This window comes from Tachypleus tridentatus, chromosome 4 (genome assembly GCF_004210375.1).
Source record: "Tachypleus tridentatus isolate NWPU-2018 chromosome 4, ASM421037v1, whole genome shotgun sequence".
Classification (NCBI taxonomy): Eukaryota; Metazoa; Arthropoda; class Merostomata; order Xiphosura; family Limulidae; genus Tachypleus; species Tachypleus tridentatus.
The window spans coordinates 12066433-12087318 of NC_134828.1; the positions used below are offsets into that span (position 1 = coordinate 12066433).

The 20886-nt window shown below is 31.9% G+C and overlaps 2 protein-coding genes across 2 annotated transcripts; both read right to left on the bottom strand.

The window, feature by feature from the left end:
* Positions 1-278: 278 nt before the first annotated feature.
* On the bottom strand, positions 279-11127 carry LOC143248574 (nuclear pore complex protein Nup160-like). Its single transcript, XM_076497038.1, has 8 exons — positions 10973-11127; positions 9211-9280; positions 8210-8450; positions 7434-7553; positions 6174-6318; positions 4348-4473; positions 1877-1981; positions 279-513 (listed from the first exon to the last, which is right to left on the bottom strand). Exons 1-8 carry the CDS (start codon positions 11069-11071, stop codon positions 379-381), a joined length of 1041 nt encoding a protein of 346 aa, XP_076353153.1. The 5' UTR covers positions 11072-11127; the 3' UTR covers positions 279-378.
* LOC143250020 (nuclear pore complex protein Nup160-like) lies at positions 11086-20094 on the bottom strand. The gene is made up of 10 exons (XM_076500655.1): positions 19942-20094; positions 19607-19739; positions 18872-18945; positions 17989-18145; positions 15649-15717; positions 14979-15258; positions 14545-14640; positions 13041-13135; positions 11661-11863; positions 11086-11138 (listed from the first exon to the last, which is right to left on the bottom strand). The coding sequence occupies exons 2-10, from the start codon at positions 19615-19617 to the stop codon at positions 11101-11103; spliced, it is 1023 nt and encodes a 340-aa protein (XP_076356770.1). The 5' UTR covers positions 19618-19739; positions 19942-20094; the 3' UTR covers positions 11086-11100.
* Positions 20095-20886: the final 792 nt, after the last annotated feature.

Sequence of the window (20886 nt, forward strand, 5' to 3'; positions counted from 1 at the left end):
TTTTTATCTCTGAAACTTCAATACTCAAAGTGTGAAATTTTTTGTGGATTTTTGTTTGTGGTACCATTTATTATTTCGATCATATACATAGATAGATATGTATATACAAGCTACGTGGATTATAGTAAGATTTTCGTTTAGCAGATATCAATCCACAAGTTTTCAGAGAGTACCTTGGGCCTGGACGACCTGAATACTTTCAGACAGTACCTATAGGATTAGTAAATTCTTTACACGTGGAGGAAAATATACATCTTAGTAAATCAAAATAAGTCATGGTAAAAAACAAACAGTTTATTGTAACTCTAACTTACAGAAAGAAATTAAAATTTGTGATGTTAGGTTTAGTGAGTGATAAAATTATGTCCAATATAAATTTTACGTCGTTTCCATTAGGGAAGTGATCATAGCGGATGAAGATGGAAGCTGTCCAATCAGAGTAGCTTTAGCTTCAGATGCTCTTTCTAACAACTGATAATACTGATCCAATTTGCACTGCATCATCTTTTCCACCTGTTTCAAAGACGACATGGAAATATATAATTATTATTAAATTTGCAACAAGGAAAGAAGATTTTTAACAGGGAAAACTTTTTAACTGTTATCAAATGTTAGCAGTAACATTATCATATGCTATCCTAGAAGCATATTTAATAGCATTAACAATACAGAACATTCACCAAATACGCAGCTATGTTAATATTATTACTTCCACATTTTAAGTGCAGTGAAAAATTACTGGAAATAAGGGTCACAGCACAATGGATAATATTTTTAACACTTGTCTGATACTTAAACTCACAAGTTATATTACTTGGAAGAAAGAAGCCTTTAATGAAGGTGGAAAACTTGCACCGAATGGCATTTAGGACCACACTTTAACCCAATCTAGAGGAATACCTCATTTATAAAACAAAGGATATGACAAAGACAGAATGATGGGATAGCATAGACTCTACATGTATGTAAATAATATCTTTTGATAAAAACATCACTTCCTTTCTCACAAAGTCTTTTGATTTCATTTCTTTAACCATAAACATGATGTAGAATGAGTTCTGAGTATTTCTTTTTTAAACCCTAAAACCTGCCACATAAAAACAGTAGGAAGAAAAGCCCCCAATGAAAGCTGAGTATATAAAACTGTTAATAATTGTGAAAATCCATAAACAGGGGGAAAAGAAGTGGTGAGAAACTCAAAAAACACCCATAAAAACTGAAGATTTGGATGTAGCCCCACAGGGACCTAATGAACCTCCGTACCAATTTCAGTGAAGTCCAGTGTACATCCTGCAAAGTAATTACATGGACATACAACAAACAATATTATTATATTTATACAGATTGTGTTCTCAGATAAAGAAATGGTTGTTCCACATACTGTTTGTTTTTTTTAATGGACATTTGTTTGTGGTGTCGTTTAATAGATGACACCACAATGTACTTATTACAGTCACATTTAAAACCTAAAATCTGCCACCAGCAACAAACACGAAAACCTCCAACCAGAAAGCTACCAAACCAAAGCTGAGTGTATAAAGTGATACTCTTAAAAAGCAACATTTAACCACATAGTTTACATCTATGTACAGAGTATGGGTTGTGGAGTCTGTCAGGACATACGGATCTCGCAGATTCTTGTTGTAATCATGCTACCAAATTAAACAAAATTAATGATGGACAGTTCCAGCAAAAATATGTTACATCATTCTTAAGAAGTGTTAGGCCTCAGTGAACCTACTAGTGTATACAAATGTGTACTCAGTAAATTTAGAGTATAAAAACACCTGAAATTTATCCACATACAGAGGCAAGTTAAAACGTTTCATATTTAGTTTTCTAAAGATTACATAACAATATCTTCAACAATACAGACCTGAGTAAGAACCAATCCAGATCGGTTCTCAGACAATGCTGTCAGAATATGATCAAATACATTGTGGGGCATCCACACAGGGGGTGCAGTTCCATGAAGAGCATGCTGTATGTAAGAACATTTGTTTGTAAAATGTTTCACTGATTTCAGTCCGGTTCTTTAGCTACATTACTACATGAAACATTATTTAAAACAATGATATTAAAGAATCAGAAAGCAAGTAGAAAAAAAACACACAAAAAACCCAGAAAACCTGATGATAAAATGTTAGTGGATAAACAATTATGTTTTAGTAACAACTATTTAAAATACTATAGTCACAACCGAATTAACAACACTGTTATTGTTAAACAGGACATGGATGTATCATGTTTTAATGAAAAGCTAACACTTACGTTTTCTGTGTAAAAAAATTCAAAAAGTTTATAAACAAGACAAGCAAAAATCACATGAAAGTTATTTTGTTGGTAACACATGTAATATTCATGGTGACCTCTAATACACTGTCCCTTTTATCGTGTTACTACACCGTTAACAACATCCAGTAATGTTACAAAAGGCTGTTGCACTGTTATTTTTATTTGTGCAACAACAACATCAATCAACAACCAGTTGTTATAACATTACAAAAAACCAGTAAAATGTCTTTAAAACAATGTTGAAAAGTTATCTGATCAAGATATATCCTGAATTAGCTATGGCAGAGTGACAACTGAAAAGATGTTTCACCTATTACAATAGTACTAACTGGTAGAAAACCTTTGATGGTAACAAGAACTTACATATATGTTAGAGAATAATGACAACTGATATGAAAACCCTGTGTTTGAGAATAATGACAACTGATATCAAAACACTGTGTTTGAGAATAATGACAACTGATACCAAAACTGTGTTTTAGAATAATGACAACTGATATCAAAACTCTGTGTTTGAGAATAATGACAACTGATACCAAAACTCTGTGTTTGAGAATAATGACAACTGATACCAAAACTGTGTTTGAGAATAATGACAACTGATATCAAAACTCTGTGTTTGAGAATAATGACAACTGATACCAAAACTGTGTTTGAGAATAATGACAACTGATATCAAAACTGTGTTTGAGAATAATGACAACTGATACCAAAACTCAAATACTGACAACTGTACTTTGAGAATAATGACAACTGATATCAAAACTCTGTCTTTGAGAATAATGACAACTGATACAAAACTCTGTCTTTGAGAATAATGACAACTGATACCAAAACTGTGTTTGAGAATAATGACAACTGATATCAAAACTGTGTTTGAGAATAATGACAACTGATATCAAAACTGTGTTTGAGAATAATGACAACTGATATCAAAACTGTGTTTGAGAATAATGACAACTGATATCAAAACTGTGTTTGAGAATAATGACAACTGATATCAAAACTGTGTTTTAGAATAATGACAACTGATATCAAAACTCTGTGTTTGAGAATAATGACAACTGATACCAAAACCCCATGTTTGAGAATAATGACAACTGATACCAAAACTGTGTTTGAGAATAATGACAACTGATACCAAAACTGTGTTTGAGAATAATGACAACTGATATCAAAACTCTGTGTTTGAGAATAACCACAACTGATACCAAAACTGTGTTTGAGAGTAATGACAACTGATACCAAAACTCTGTGTTTGAGAATAATGACAACTGATACCAAAACTGTGTTTGAGAATAATGACAACTGATATCAAAACTCTGTGTGAGAATAATGACAACTGATATCAAAACTGACAACTGATATCAAAACTCTGTGTTTGAGAATAATGACAACTGATACCAAAACTCTGTGTTTGAGAATAACCACAACTGATATGAAAACCCTGTGTTTGAGAATAATGACAACTGATATCAAAATTCTGTGTTTGAGAATAATGACAACTGATATCAAAACTGTGTTTGAGAATAATGACAACTGATATCAAAACTCTGTGTTTGAGAATAATGACAACTGATACCAAAACTCTGTCTTTGAGAATAATGACAACTGATACCAAAACTGTGTTTGAGAATAATGACAACTGATATCAAAACTGTGTTTGAGAATAATGACAACTGATATCAAAACTGTGTTTGAGAATAATGACAACTGATATCAAAACTGTGTTTGAGAGTAATGACAACTGATACCAAAACTCTGTCTTTGAGAATAATGACAACTGATACCAAAACTGTGTTTGAGAATAATGACAACTGATATCAAAACTCTGTGTTTGAAAATAATGACAACTGAAAAGTTAAATATAAAAAAGACCATTCTTTGAATCTTAGCCTTTGTTTAAGAACAAGTTAAGAATTAAAAAATATAAACACTGTAATAATTTCTCTTATAATAAAATATCAACATAGAAAGAACAATCACAAATGCAACATTAATTTACTGTTTTTGTCAGCTATTGTTCAGGTAAAAAAAAAACTTAGAACAGACCTTCAGACCAAAGTATTCCTTTCCGTGGCCAAGTGTGGCATCAATATATTCTACAGTCAGTTCTACTGCTTCAGAAACTAGGTCATACATAACATATAGCATCAAAAGTTCAGCTATATTATGTTTCTATGGAGAAGAAAAATATATAAATAAGCAACATACTACAACATTATGTTACATACCTTTGTCTATTTCATAACATTAAACATTCTTAAAGAGAATACTTATTTTTCCTATAATTATTTGAGGTTACTTATATCTATTTTCAGTTAAATAATTCTACTTCATTTTTCATTAACTCTGTTAATAGGTTACAAAACTTTTTTGGAGATGCATCACTTTATCTAATGGTTAAAACAGAAATATACAATCCTAATAACGTTTTTTTTTTATATCTCAGAACAGCTGGTATGAGCATTAACACTTTCTGTTAAGTGTTAATACCCTTACCAGCTATTCTGAGATATATTTTAATTTCAAGTGGGTTTCTCGTCATCAAGAGTGTTTCTCTTTATCTGCTATCAACACACTTAGCAGTAAAGTGAGGCTTAATTAATTTCATATTAAAATTGAGTGTGACATTAACAAAACAACAATTTGGAAAACAAAAGTCTACAGATCAACTCAGTAAAGACAATCAAGCAATTTGATAGTTTTGCTCGAGAGCTTGTCCAGTCGAAACGCCAGTCTATACGGAACTATAGAAACCAGCTTGTATAACTGAAGATGTGAGCACTGAACTTTTGGATTCTAAGTTAAAACATTAAATTATTTAAAAATAAATGAAAATGAACAGAAATAAAGTCAAAGTAAATGAAGGTCATAATTATTTGTTCATTTACTTTCAAGATCCTTCACCAAACTCTTACTAATCAGCTCCATTGTTTAGGAAAAAATAAAGGCCTAATATAACAAAACTGATTTCTTTATCTGCAATCTCCTGCAAAGTTTATGAAAGTTCATGCAAAACTACTCAGAAACTATCTGTACAAGTTTTATCTAATTTTGAACAAAAACTACTCTAATTTGTTGTTAAACACAAAGATACGATGGAATATCTATTGTCCCCCACCACAGGTATCAGCTTTGTTTGGTTTGTTTTGAATTTCACGCAAACCTACAAGAGGGCTATTTGCACTAGCTGTCCCTAATTTTGCAGTGTAAGACTAGATGGAAGGTAGCTAGTCATCATCACCCACCGCCAACTCTTGGGGTACTCTTTTAATAACGAACAGTGGGATTGACCATCACATTATAATGCCCCCATGGCTGACAGAGTGAGCATGTTTGGTGTGGCGGAAATTCGAACCCACAACTCTCAGCTTACAAGATGAATACCTTATCCATCTGGCCATGCCACCACGGGTATCAGAGCCTGGTTTTACGATAACAATCCTTCAGATTTACCATAATACTTGAATTAAGGCAACTAGTTCACAGCACAAACTTTGGCCTGACAGAATAGATGAATTTTAACATCAACATTTTGTTGTACCTAATGCACATAGTAGTTTGTTTTGTTTCCAGACAAGCCACAGATGGTGAACCTACAGATCCATAGGCCAGTACACTTACCACTGGGTCATGCTTGACCAAATTCCTGCTAAGTTTAAAATTTATAGTTTGAGCTTTTAAAGAATACTGCAATACTTAAAAAATACATAAAGAAAAACTTTGTCTGAGAGCAAGTCCAAAGTAAAGTGTGTTCTAATAAATCTGGTCCAAAGAACTGTGATTTCTTTTAATATCACTGTAAAGTTAAGAAAAAAATATTTAATGTTTTATTTATTATTTTTTTGAACTGATGAACAAGTAACATATCTAACTTTGTATGAATTCTGAAACCAAGTTGGCAGAGCTGCTCCTAGAGCTAGAAGCCTTGTTGCGACACAACGATGGTATGTTGTCATCCCCGGTTTTTCGTATCGATTAAGATAGTTCTGAAGTAGTAGCCACGCCTGTCTCTGTCCACTGTTGAAATAGAAAAAGTAATTAAATAAAGAAAACAACTTCCTCTAATATGTAACAATAAACTAATTTCCATGAAGAACACTAAATGTTCTTTTTGTAACTGTCACAGAAAAGGAAACTATGCATGAATTAAACAAGATTTTATGTATATCTCACATCACTTTTTACAACAAGCCAAGAAAGTATTAATTTTACTATATTTATAGAAAGATAAAACTGAATCTTAAGCAATATTAACAAAGAAACAACATCAAACCAAGATAGCATCAATATTTGAATGACACCATTGTGTTTGGTTAGCATCTTTTGGAAAACATGATGGTTCTTTCATCCTAAACAACTAAATTAATAAGTGAACACCAACTACAAAAATATATGGACACATTAGCTTGGTTTTATCTCTTACTGTATGCACAATCTGTGTGTAATGCAAGTATGTGCTATTAGAAAACAAGTTTACAAACTGCTTAAAATAAGCGCACTCAATACGAGTCTTTAAGTAATGTTAGAAGAATACAAAATTTATCGAATTTTCTTGTATAATTCTAGTTTTATAATGAAATCATATTTATTTTGTATGAAGTTTCCTTTCCAAGTGTATTATAAAAACCTTATCAATTAATCTTAGATGAATACCACTCATATAATTTTCCCTGAAATTTAATGAATTATCACACACACCCCCTTTTTTTTTGGGGGAGGTACTTAAACACTGGCTAATAAATTTATTCAGATAGGTTTGTATAAGTACATATTGGGTACAGCAATATTCCAAACAATACTACTCAGAGGTTTATACAGCAACTTATAATACCTGTCTGTAACAATTAGTTTAAAAACAAAACAATGTCTAACCGTATAAAGAACTGTTTCACACTTAGCATTACATGAACTTTCCTTTAAAGCACAATTAAATAGTAACTTCAATGGTTTGGGCTTCAGGTCAGGAGAATGACTCTGAATGGAGGTCAAAATACCACCTTGAAGTCCAAGAAGCAGCAGGAAAATTCCACAGAAAATTCATTAAACCTCCTTAACTAAGAAGTGTATATTTTAAATTAAAAACAAAAACACTTATCTGAAAAAAACATACAAGAGAAATTTAATATCCACACCTGGGATCACTGACACACTGTGTATCTGTTATTTCATTTTCTGCAAGCCATTCCCAAGTTTCTGCAGAGTCAAAGTGCTCTTTAACATTTCTCGTAGATTGATGCATTAGACTCACACACCTAGAGATGACCACAGTATTTTATCTTAAGTTAGTTCAAAAAACATACCAACAACAGCATTAAATACAAAAGATAATACTAAAACAATGAAAGTGACCAAACATGTAAAAATATAAACTTCTGTTTGTGTTATTTGTACTTTTTCTTTCTATTGCCAAACTAAAATTTTTGTTGAAAAAGTAATGGCACTCTGGTTATAAAACTCTAAGACTTTTAGGTTCAGGTTTTTATAACCAAACAAGGGAGATATTTGTTGACAAACCATTGGCATTCTGTTTATAAAACACTAACACCTTAGGTTCAGGTTTCTATTACCAAACAAGAAAACCGTGAGTTCAAAAACTGGTCTTTTTGTCTTTTTTAATTATGCAAGCTATTAATCCATCAAGATAATTATGTTTCACAGTTGTTAAGATTTAAAAACACAAATATTATTAAAATGGTTTTACAGAAAATTTTGGAAGTGCTAAAAGTATATAAAAAAATATTTAACAAATTACATCACATATGATTTGATTCTGGAATCTACAAACGTGAAAACTTCACAGAAATAATCTACTACATATATATAGAAAAGGTTAACAAAATACCAACATTCTAAAACTATGTTATTATTAAATATTTCAATGCTGCAAGATAAAGATATTGATTTTTACCGTGATGCAAGGCCTTCAAACACAGGAGCAAGGGAAAGGTCAAAGGCCTGACACACATGGATAGCAGTATCAAACAATCCCCCTCCAACAAGAAGAGCAACCGTTTCACTCGCTGAAAGAGGAACGGAGGCTGTATGAATAGCGTTAGGATCCTTTTGAATAAGCTGGAGACGAGAATGAACCAAGTCGTACTCTCGTTTGATGTCTGCCAGTTCTAACACTTCTATACGTCTCTTTATTGCTATTGTAGTGGTGGGAAAACACTCAGTAAGTCTTAGTTTCAAGAATAAAATACTTAGCCTGATATCAAAGAAAATATAACATAGAAAAAGGATGCTTGCATACCCATCTATTTAAATGTAAACATAGGTGTGAAAACTATTTTGTACTAACATGTAGTTTTATATAACAACAACAAAAGATATTGTTTATGTTGTGGTTTACATTAGATATTAACAGTGGTGAAGTAAAGTTAAAAATACAAAGTCAGAACAAACCCAATGTTTGATCACAGGCAGTATGGGTAAAAAAGGGGTAAAGAGAGAGATTTCATCTGTAACTACCCAAGTGGCAACCCTCGTTGAACAACTATTGTGAAAAAGCAGCCTCCCCAAATAGAATGTCCCTTAAATCGTATTATTTTTACCAACTCAAAAATATCATACGATATACATGACAGACTAACCTATTCAAACAAAAAATCCCACACCACTCATGTATTTAAACAAAACTGTAATCAAACAATGACACAGTATTTGTAGATGTGTACAGATATCAAGCAAAGATTACTGGAGAAACATTATTTAAGTTTAAATAACTTAATATGTGTTAATGAAAAAACATTCTCTATGTGTGTTTCAGTATCTCTTCCCTAGTGAACTGAAACATAACAGAAACTGACTTTAGACAGACCATGAAGAAAAAGTTAGTTTCAATGTAATTTAGTTTCACTCTTTAAAGTATGTTTACTGGTTGCATTTATTTCCCTGTAAAATTCTTACATTTGTTAAGAATTTCTTCACCATCAGATGTCCTCTTTGGAGACATCCCATCAGCAGGTTCAGAATCCATCTATATTTATTTTAAAAAATGTTTATTATTTCTATGTTTATCTAGGTCACAACACAACAGACAGAGGACAGCGATTTTTTTAATACTGTATTATTTATTAAACATAATAACTAGCTTTTAACTTCAGTATTATTTGTTTACGTAACACACACACACCATTTGAAAGATCACACTGCAAACCAAGCAACATAAAAAAACATTCATATTATATGTTGGAAGATATTATTTAACAGCAGTATCAATACATACAATTAGAATAGACAGTTTTCTCTTTTTTTGGTAGAAATCTTGAAAGTTAAAACTGTATCATGATGGAATGCATTACAGCACTTAACAAACCTTTTCTGAAATTTTTATAAAAACATTTATACTTAAACTCCTTCCTTAGCCTTATTGATATGGTGCATATGTCAAAGGTCATGTCATCTCATTTGTTGGCTCACGTTCAAAGTGTTATTGATTGTTTATAAAAATATTAATTGATTTATAATATTAGGAGATATAAGCTATCTTTGTGTTTATGTTAGAATGTGTTTTAAATTTCTAATGAAACAAAATTTATATTTCCTAATTTTGTTTATGGTGGTTACAAGTTTGGTCAAACCAACTAAACCCTTACAAAGATTCTGTAGTGAAAATAACAGATAAAATAAAGGTTTCGATTAAAAATGTTTGATAATTATCTGAAGGTTATTACAGGTTAAGAACGTGAAATATGAATACTTCTGATGCATAAAAGTATTTTTAACCTTAAAATCAAAATTATTTTGAATGTTGGATATTCAACAATCTAAAGAAAGCATGAGAAAAACATTACATAAAAATCTTAAAAGTTATTAAAAAAATCTGATATTTTCCATTAAAAAAAACCTTGTACAGTTCACTGACAAATTTTGTGAACATAACCCTTACTAAAATAAAACCAATAGCATGAAAACCATAATAAGCACAGAATGGTTACAAGGACAGTTCACAGAATCGAGCCCCTTCTGAAAGAGTTAATATATTCACCAGTTCTTCATAATAATAAATTAATTAATTGATTAAATGAAAATCAGTCATAAAAGTTGTTAAAGTAAATATGTAATATAATATAAAAAAATCTTTTCCTTTAGTCATAACGTAAAAATGATAAAAAATACATTTTCCCAGCTTAATACAATTACCATAACAACTGTTGTAATATAAGTTGCTAATATAGACAGTATTTCAATCACTACTACGTCCATTGTATCCCAGCTGACCCAAAGTGTTGAGCAGGAAAAAGTCCTTGTTAGAACTGGAAATGTCAGATATAGCGTGGATGACACTGTTTCACATCCCTTCATATTTTCAATTTATTTATTTTTTTTTATATATAAAAGGTGGATTAATCTCACATCAGAATCCTCTATAATTACAAAACTTTAATAAGAACAGCAATATAAAAACATTAGGAAAATGCCCAGCTAAGGCTACTCAGAACGTACAAATTTCATAATCCAGGCAAACTTTAGGCCATGTAGTTGTTTAAATATAAAATGTATACATATATGTTTATATTTAAACAACTGCATAACTAAAACTTTGCTATGAATTTATACCTAAACAAATTTTGTTTTACATCCTCCATGACGCACGACCTATTCTGACAAGAAGAGAATTCATTATCTTATACCACTACCCCCAACCAGTCAAATATTTAACACTTACAAGATTGTTAGAAGGAACAGGTTTCACAATCCAAGCAAACTTCGGGTCAACCAGTCGAAGACAACTTAAGGCTGTGAGATAGCACCATGCCTGTTTCATGAGAGCCTGAGCACCTACCACCTCTCGGCCTAATCGCGATAAGCGTATTCATACATGGTGCTTGCACCTGAGGAAAACAAAGCACTAACATTAACACCGTTTGTATACATCCAACAGTAACAACTTTCAGTTGTACTGGGAGTAAAATCTAATGTTTCCTCACAAGGTTTCTACTCTCTCTTGTGTCTACCATAACCTAAATGGTGAAATAGCGTGTGTCTACCACCTCCTAAAGGGTAGTATATCTAGTCGTCCTAAATAGTAAAAACTATGTCTGTACCATCTTCTAAAGATTATGGACAGCATGGACCTACTTTCAACAGTTGTTAATTTCAGTTTGTTAAACTTGGCTCAATAGTGCTACAACAAAGGTAGACTATAACCTATATAAATGTCTAAAACCTGAGGCTTATCACCATGAACCAATAAATATCTTATATGGCTCTGAACTATTGTCTTTGGTTGGGTATTAAAGAACTAGAATAACCTTGTTACATATTATAACATAAAGGTTAAAGTGAGTTATAAAAAATATTTCATATCTTCACTTCAACAACATGAGAATGTCTTTTCATACACAATAACTTACCCCTTCTGAAATTGTTACACTGAATATGGAAGGAATATAGAAGATCATAATAGTTGTGAGACAAAAGATCTGAAGCTCTTGCCCGTGATTCCAATATGGTTATCAGGTCTTCCTGCATATCAATATATGGAAATTCCACAAGTGCCTTTAGCTGTCTTCGTTCACATAACACCACAAGAAACTGACGCAAGCAGTCTTTTCTCCTGTAATGAAAAATTGTGAAATAATTTCCATCCTAACTAGGAGAGAAGAAAGTGTTTCTGTTTTCTTATAGCAAAGCCACATCAGGCTATCTGCTGAGCCCACCGAGGGGAGACATTCTACAAGGAACTGCAAGGTTGACATTCTATGTGTGTGTATAGCAAAGCCACATCCTATCTGCTGAGCATTGAACCCCTGATTTTAGCTGTAAATCCGGAGACATACCAGCTGTACTAGGGGTCAGAAAAAAGAAAAGAACACTTTTGTTACTCCTGAAACTAATGTTAAGCCTAACCCCTAACAGCAAATTGTTTGTTTTTGAATTTTGTGCAAAGCTACATGTGGGTTATCTGTGCTAGTTGTCCCTAATTTAGCAGTGTAAGACTAGAGGGAAAGGCAGCTAATTATCTCTACCTACTGCCAACTCTTGGGCTACTCTTTTACCAACAAATAGTGGGATTGACTGTGACATTATAATGCCCCTACAGCTGAAAGGGCAAGCATGTTTGGTGCAATGGAGATTCAAACCCTTGGCCCTGAGATCACGAGTCAAACGCCTTAACCCAACTGGCCATGTCAGGACCCAACAGCAAATACTTTTGAAGTACAGTTGGAGATGTTTCTTACTTGGAAATTATTATTTTAAATAAAACACAAGTTTCTAAGCCTAACGTTCTCACACAAGTTTGTTGTAAATACATTATCATGCTGCTTAGATTTACATGACACTGTAGCCATTTGCATGACATCCATACCAGATATAAAGAATCTAATAACTACAGACAGACTATAAGTTTCATAATACACATATAAATCAACAATGTTTGTCTGGTATTAGTTACTGTGGCAACAAATTGTAAAGATATAGCATCTCCACGACAACCAATTTTTACATAATAATAAGCATATAAAATATTAGGTGAAATCTAATCTCACAATCACACAATTAGTTTGTCAATCAAAAAATGAAAAAAAAATATTATAGTTCATTACCTGTTTTGGGTTCATTATCTATCTATCTGGGTTATCTGTTATGTTCACCACACGATATCAAGGCCCACATTTTAACATATACTTACCCACTGACCAACTGGAAGACTTCATGCTTAAACAAGATTAAAAAGACTGAAAGTTAATATAATTACAATTGACCTGTTATTATTATTTGTAAACACTGACCTTGAAATATCAGGGTTAGAGGTCATGGCAGTGTAAGCTTCTTCGTTCCTCCCCAGTTCCAACTGGTATTTAAATATCAAAGACCATAGTGTCGGCTAACAGAAAATAAAACACAAATATTTCCCTGCTTCAAAAATGATTTGAATATGAATTAATATTTTTTTTCATTTTTAACACATTATGTTATGAAACATAAAATATTGAAGAACATTAGAGAACATTACGAAACCACATTCAATTCTACTAAATGTGATACAAGAAAAATGTAATTGAAATGTGTAAGAAAAGTAAGATAGAATGAGCACAAGATTAAATATATCAAAATGGGTTACAAAATATGTGTACAAAAGTATGGTTGTTTTCAAACATCTGTGCAAAACTACTGAAGGGCTATCTACAACAGTTGTTCTTAATTTAAACTGGTATGTTAGAGGGAAGGTACCCAATAAACAACATTCATTGTAAATTTCTTGACTTGTTTGATGTAATTGTAGGATTAACTGTCACAAGATGAACAAGTTTTAAAACATTTTTTTTTTGTGGTAATGAATCATCAATGATGATCCACCAAGGTTCAGGCTGTAATGCTAACCAATGGCCCTAAAAGAGGTATTGAAAACATGTTTCACTAAAGAAGCTTGGTCACTTCTTATGAGAAAATTCACTGGGAGAGGGGTAGGTTTTTGATCAAGGATATTCAATAAAAAGCCATATACTTAACCATCTGAACCAGTAAGTTATAAACAAGTGGTTCCTGACCTGTGGTACCAGGTGCACAAAAACTTTTGGAAATTACAAAAACAGAACACAAACCTTATGCCTTAAAATCTGAGGGTAACCTATTTGAGTTAAAGTATTTCACCAGGCAGTACTCAATAATTGCATACTGTTGCCTCACCTCAAGACATATTTTATTTATTTTTTTATTAAATAAATCATATTTACACCATCACAACAAGCCATTTCTAAGTAACTATAGACTTAGTAATAAGTCATAGAAACAGTCCAAAAATTTCTAAGTAATCATACACCTTAATTAGGGTCAGATAAAGGACTTGGAGGTCTGGGGATTACCAAAGATGAATTTTATAAACAAGTGGATTCTGTTTACTAATTACAGTTTTAATAATACACAAAACAATCAGTAACTAAATAATATACACAATTCTAATATTTATAAAGAACAATCCAGAAGAACATGTTAATTAAAATTAATACGTTTATCAGAAATTACTAAAATGATGTTGTCATAGTGATACAGCTGTAAACAAACACAGGTTTTCCAATGAGACATCTATTTATTTTATTATTTTTTGTCTTAGCTGGTAGTGACCTTGCATCCAGGAGACTTGGATCAACTACACTTATTTGCCCTTAATCTGGTTTCAATTAGATATCCAGTTTTTTTGGTTTTTTTTTCATAACAACCTATATTTTATCTAACAACAAAAGAAACTCTATGACAGTTCATCCCCTCACATTTTAATAAACAACAGAAACCTACAATGTTTGGGTCATTCTTCTCAGCTGCAGTGAGAGCATTTGTTGCAATGGTGACAATACAGTCATAGAGACCAAAACATTCTAGCAGCTGAACAACCTGAAAATAACAAATATATCTTCAAACCATTTGATCCTTTAGTTCCAAAATGTTGTTTTCTATTCTTTTAACACACGGCTTAGAGATACATTACGAAATACACGGACGTTGATAAAGTCAATATATTCTTAACTTTTAAAACATAAATTAAATTTAATACAAAAGCACTGATCAAAATAACTTAAAAAACATTAATGTAACTATTCTGTTACGATGGTATAACAGTGTTTATTTATGTGATAATGTTAATATTTACATGCAACAAATATTTTGTCTGTCTCAATAGTAAAAGAGAAACAGTATGAGATACTTGCAATCCATCAGTACTAGTCACTCACTTTCAAGTAGTACTGGACAACTAAACTTTCAGTACTAACATCTTCAGACGCCTGTAGTAGCTTATATCTCAAGAAGTTTTCATGTGCAACACCCTCTGAGGCTTGACTGAAAAGATCAACAGCTTTTAATGGCTCCCCATATTGAGGTAGCAGTTGGCGAAGAAACTGACGAGAACAGTTGTTCCACTCGCACCAACCCTGGAGAAGAGCGACATATTCCTGTGGACAAAAATTAGCACTGAAAGTCTTTACTGTTGTCAACAAATGATATGTAAAAACTCTTTTAACACCAATAATTAAGTAATTTAAAACTAAAATTTCTAAAACATATACTTCTATGTATTTTATTCATGTACATTTCAAAGTTCAACACCAAAGATACACATTTTAAGTAGATAAAACAGAAGACCTATTTTTCTTCCCTCATAAATACTTTTTTTTATCTTATGAATAATGGTTTTACTTACATATACTGAAAACATATTCCACAGTTTCATGGCCTTCCCAGAAAACAAAAACAATAACAACAAATACTGTAAGCTATCTCTCACTCCCAAAATTCTAACACTAAATATGATTCATTATCTTCTTATAGCATGTACAGAACCAGCATTCACAATAAATATTTGCATACTAAATACGGTAAATTTGCAACAGTGTGTTTAATTACCTGCAGAGGGAGGTACTGACAGTGAGTGAGAAGAAATTCAGGAAGAAAAAGTTTGTGCTGATTGGCCATCTAGTGAGTGAGTTAAGTCAACAACCAGCTCGACTACAACTGCTCTAGTTTCTTAAATTTTCTTAAATATTTCAAAATCCTCAAAATGTGAATAAACCATTTTGAATGTTTCACTTTAACTATATTTGAAATATCATAATTCAATATCATCAAAATCTGAATAAGCAGTTCAAATGTTTCTATACAATCAAACTATGGGTAAAGCTCTAATCTCCAATGAATTTTTTTAAACTACAATCTTCAAGGCTGTTGAACAGGTGTTAACTTATAATTAACATACATTTTATTATCAATAAACAATTTAGTTTTACATTACCTGTGATAACTCAATAATTATCCATCTGTGAAACACTTTCAGTGTTTATTATTATGGTAATTCAAAATAACACTATACAAGTTTTTACTTTTGTAGGACTAGGCTTAATAAAAAATAAAATATCTTAAATATTGACATAATTAAACCAAGTTTTCAAGAACATTCCTATGGTTGGTTAATAATAACATACCACATCATTGCTCTGTATAAATCTTAATGGGCAAAAAGTATATTGTTTTGATTCTCTAAAATTCTTATACATTTAAAGTGCTTCCACGGCCCAAACATCAAGGAGTTTGCAGAACCTAATTTTTCAAGTCATTCTGTATCATTTGTTTATTGGTGAACACTCATCCACGGTTAGCCACAAGAGATATCGATATTTAATGAAGAAGTGAACTGATCTTGTACTGATAAAACAATGTAAATTCAGGAAAAGAACAAAATGACCTGGAAGTGTAAAGTGTGCAATTAAGGTACTTTTGGGAAATGCTCTCAATGCCAGTACAGATGCAACGGTTTAGATCCAGAGGTCAAAATGGTAAAAAAAACCAAAAACAGGTAGGATACAGAGCAAATTAAAGTTATGAAGGAAGAACTGATTATGCTATTCCATTGTAGAGATGAAATGTCTAATGAAACTTCTGAGGATTCCTCGGATTTTGTGACACCAAAGAAACAAAGATCATCCAAGAACTGAAGTGTGAAATCAAGGCATTGTTTCAGTACTCCAACAGGGAACAATGTCTATTCAGTTTGTTAGTACTTAATCCACAGTAATATCAAATGTTCTAAATGATAAAGCTTGACAGTAGACACTAAGTTTTAGTGCTCTAGACGAGAACAATCAACTGCTTGTACTCTGCACGACTGTATTAAGGATTCTATGCACCATGTTACTCCCACAAGATCCAGATGGTCTTAAGAACATGAATGGAAATGACATTTGCAAGATATATGATACAAAACTATTCTCACCTGCTAATGATGTGCAACAAGTTTTGACAAAGAAATGTTATGCTTGTACTGCTGTGTTGGTCAATGACTTTCAGAGAAGGGAAAGAGATCGAAAATTGGAGAACAAGCTTTTGAAACAGCTAGATGGCACTTCTGTCAACTAATGTCTGGGTTTCAGTTAGAACCTACAGTACAATCTGTCCAGCATTACTGTAAGCAAGCTACACTGAAATCAGTAGAGAAACACTGGTCAAGATGATAATTATCCTACTTATATCAAGATCTTCAGATCTACTGTATAGATAAAGAACACAACAAACTGTTTGATCTTAGCCAAGAGGCCAGACAGCTAAGTCAACAACACAACACCATATGTATATCTTATAAGTTTACTACTACATACTATGAAAGTCAAAAACTTGCAATAGTATCTCTGAATCTGCATTTTTTTTAAAAATAAACCTTGGCATGACATTGTAGTACAGCCTGAAAATGCTAAAAATGGACATTAGAGTTCATTCCAGAATGATGATGTATATTAAGATCTACCATACAGTCCAAATCCTGGATGTCTGATGTGTGGAAACACTGTTAAACATGGTGTTCAAAAATCACAGTCTAATGAAATTGTATATCTTATAGGTTAATAAGCAAGAAATATATCTTACATTTTGTAATTTTTTTATTATACCCAACACATGACAAAGCTTAGAGACCTAAATAACTTTATTACACCTATATAATATTTTAAAACAATCTTCTAATTTATTACAAACAACCAATAAAGCACAGTAGTTTGTTTAAAAATGTGTAATTAAATACTTATGAATATGGTTTGATACTAATGAATTCAGAACATGTTCTATATCAACTTCCGAAAATGTCAAGATTGTTTAGAAGTTATCCCCGAGAAAGAAACTGTTTATTTTAGCAGGAGTCACTCCAATTCAGAACCACGCTAAAGTAATATACTGTACGTTACTACCTTCAAAGGATACATAAGGCAGGCTAAGTTCTCTACTAACATTGGTAACAAGGAACCCCAAACAGTAGGGTTTTCTTCAGGAAACTGCTGGTTAGCCAACATCTGCCGAGCATGAATTCCTCCCTGCTCTCTCAGAAACAACTCTATAATAGTTTTAGCTTCAGGAACACCTGGAACACAATATTAAAAACAACTGTCTCTCAGAAACAACTCTATAATAGTTTTAGCTTCAGGAACACCTGGAACACAATATTAAAAACAATTGTCTTCGTTATTCTCAAGTTTAATAACAAACGATCTAATAACAAATTGCATCAGGTAAACTTGAAGGTCAGGATTTAAAACTAAAAAGACCCAAAAGGTTAATATGATTTGACCAACCTTGTAACCACCATAAAAAATTGGGAAATAAATACAGTTTTCTTTTTTGTTTGTTTGTTCTGGAATGACTAAAAATTATAACATTAAAACACAAATTTTTAGTCTAGATGGCTAATACATATATATATATATATATTATGACCTTTCAGCCATATCTGGCCAACATTACAGAAGTTTTAATAACACAGTGCACTTGCACCCATGTTACTGTATCCACAAAATATGAAACTGGCCTTTAAAAAGTGACCTATACTGGCTGTGTTTTAATGGATTAGTATTTTTTTTAAATTCAGTCACATTTCATATTATATATGTATATGCATCATTACTGCTTATATTACATTTCAATTCACAAAACAGTTGATCACTATCAAAACTAAACTGTGTTTTACCAAGTTTTAATATTCAGTTTCAATTCACTAAATGGTTGATCACTATTAAAACTAAACTGTGTTTTACCAAGTTTTAATATTCAGTTTCAATTCATAAAAGGGTTTATCACTATCAAAACTAACCTGATTTTTGTGACCTGGCTGTCATGGAATCTTCATTGATATCAAGAAGAGTAAGTTGACGAAGTCCACCTTCTCTATACAGGTGAGAAACTTAGTATAAGTTCATATATTCTGATTTATTACAAAGTATATACACACACACACAAAACCTGGCTGTATAGGTTCAATTCTGCTAAGATTCTAAATGTTATTGTCAAAATGTAGAAAACCTTCAAGTGTCCAGTTCTGTTAAAAAATTCTATATGTAGCTAACAAAATGTAGTTAAATGCAGTTCCCACTTATCATTCAACTTATTAATAACAAAGTCCATTTAAATACCTAATGATCATACATTACTGACATATAATTAGGCATAATATAAAATACTAAGTTAAATAAACTATATAATAACTGGAAGTAGATCAATCAGCTGAAGTCAATCATATATAAATAACTAGATTTACACAACACAGTTTACAGTTACAAAAGTAACACATCATTAGTCCATAGCAGTACATTAAATACCAAGTTTTAAACTGACACAACACAGTTTACAAAAGTGCCACATCGTCAGTCCATACTGGTATATTATTTAACAAGTCCTAATCGTATAAGATACAGTTTACAAATTAACCCAACATTAGTCCATAGTGGTACATTAAATACCAAGTTTTAAATTAAACACAACACAGTTTACAAAAGTAACACATCATTAGTCCATACTGGTACATTATTTATAAAGTCTTAAAACTTACAAAGCACTCATTTCAACTGGCGAACATTCAGCTTCAGTCAACCACAGGACAATGTAATAGGCTTGGGTAAATATACTTGTCAATGGTAATGTCTCTGAATAATCTTCTCAGACTGTTCAAAAGAGAGCCCACTCTGTTGAGAAGGAGATAGAAAAATATTACCCAAATGTAGCAATTCACTTTCTCAAAGGCATCACATATTGAAAACATATGTTCAACACAGAGCATGTAATTATAAATAAACTTGTACTAATTCACTTTTTTAATGTGAAACGTAGAGGATAAAGATAAGAAATAATTAAACTAAAAACTTCAAGCAACTGTTAACAACCCACCTTATCACCTAGTGACAATATCAGATGTTGCAGGAGCAACAAGTCTCGACAGTGGGAAAACCTCAACCTGGCCATCTGATGTAGTGTTCTTACAATTACACTCTGTCCACTAGCACTCGTGAAGAAGGAATTCAGATGCTGTGGACCCAGGTCCATGTCTGACACAACAAATAGAAAACCAACACAAAATTCACTAAAACTTCAAAGGAAAAAAAATAAAATCCTTTCTACATATTTGCAACACCACTGATAAAAAAGAGCTTGTTCAGTTAAAAAAAGAAAAAAGATGGCAGTATTTCCTCCAGAGATTTCATAACAGTAAGCTATTGTATTCTGAACAATCAGCTGTTTCTGCAGTTGCATGGTGCCAAGGATTTTTATTCTTATTAAATCTACGAAGAGACCAAAAAACAAATATTCAATTTTATTCTCTAGGTGTGAAAATAATAAAAACTATTTTAAAATAAATAAACAGAATGATATGTTAAAATAATTGGCTCAGAATACTTACACTGAAACTTGCACAAAGCTTCTCAAGAGCTATCTGCACTATCTCTCCCTAATTTTGAAGTGAGACTAGAAGGAAGACAGCCAGCTCTTGGGATACTCTTTACCAATTAAAAATGAGATTAAAACTTGTGACCAACAGATTGCAAGTATAGTTCCATTACCACAAAGCTCTACTGGATCACTCTACATAAACTCTGTGATGACTGTTCTTAAGCTATTTAGAGGTATTTAAAAACACCCAGTTTTTTTGTATTTTCTATCATCTTTGATGTACAATACTATTATGTTGCTATACTAGTTCAGTAAACAAAATTATATCAAAAGTGATAAAATCAACCCTCTGATAACAAATCAGCAAGTGTTGTGAAAAATGAAATCTAATCATGGAAATATTTCCATCCCAAATGCAGTTCTTTGGGAATGAAGAATATATAT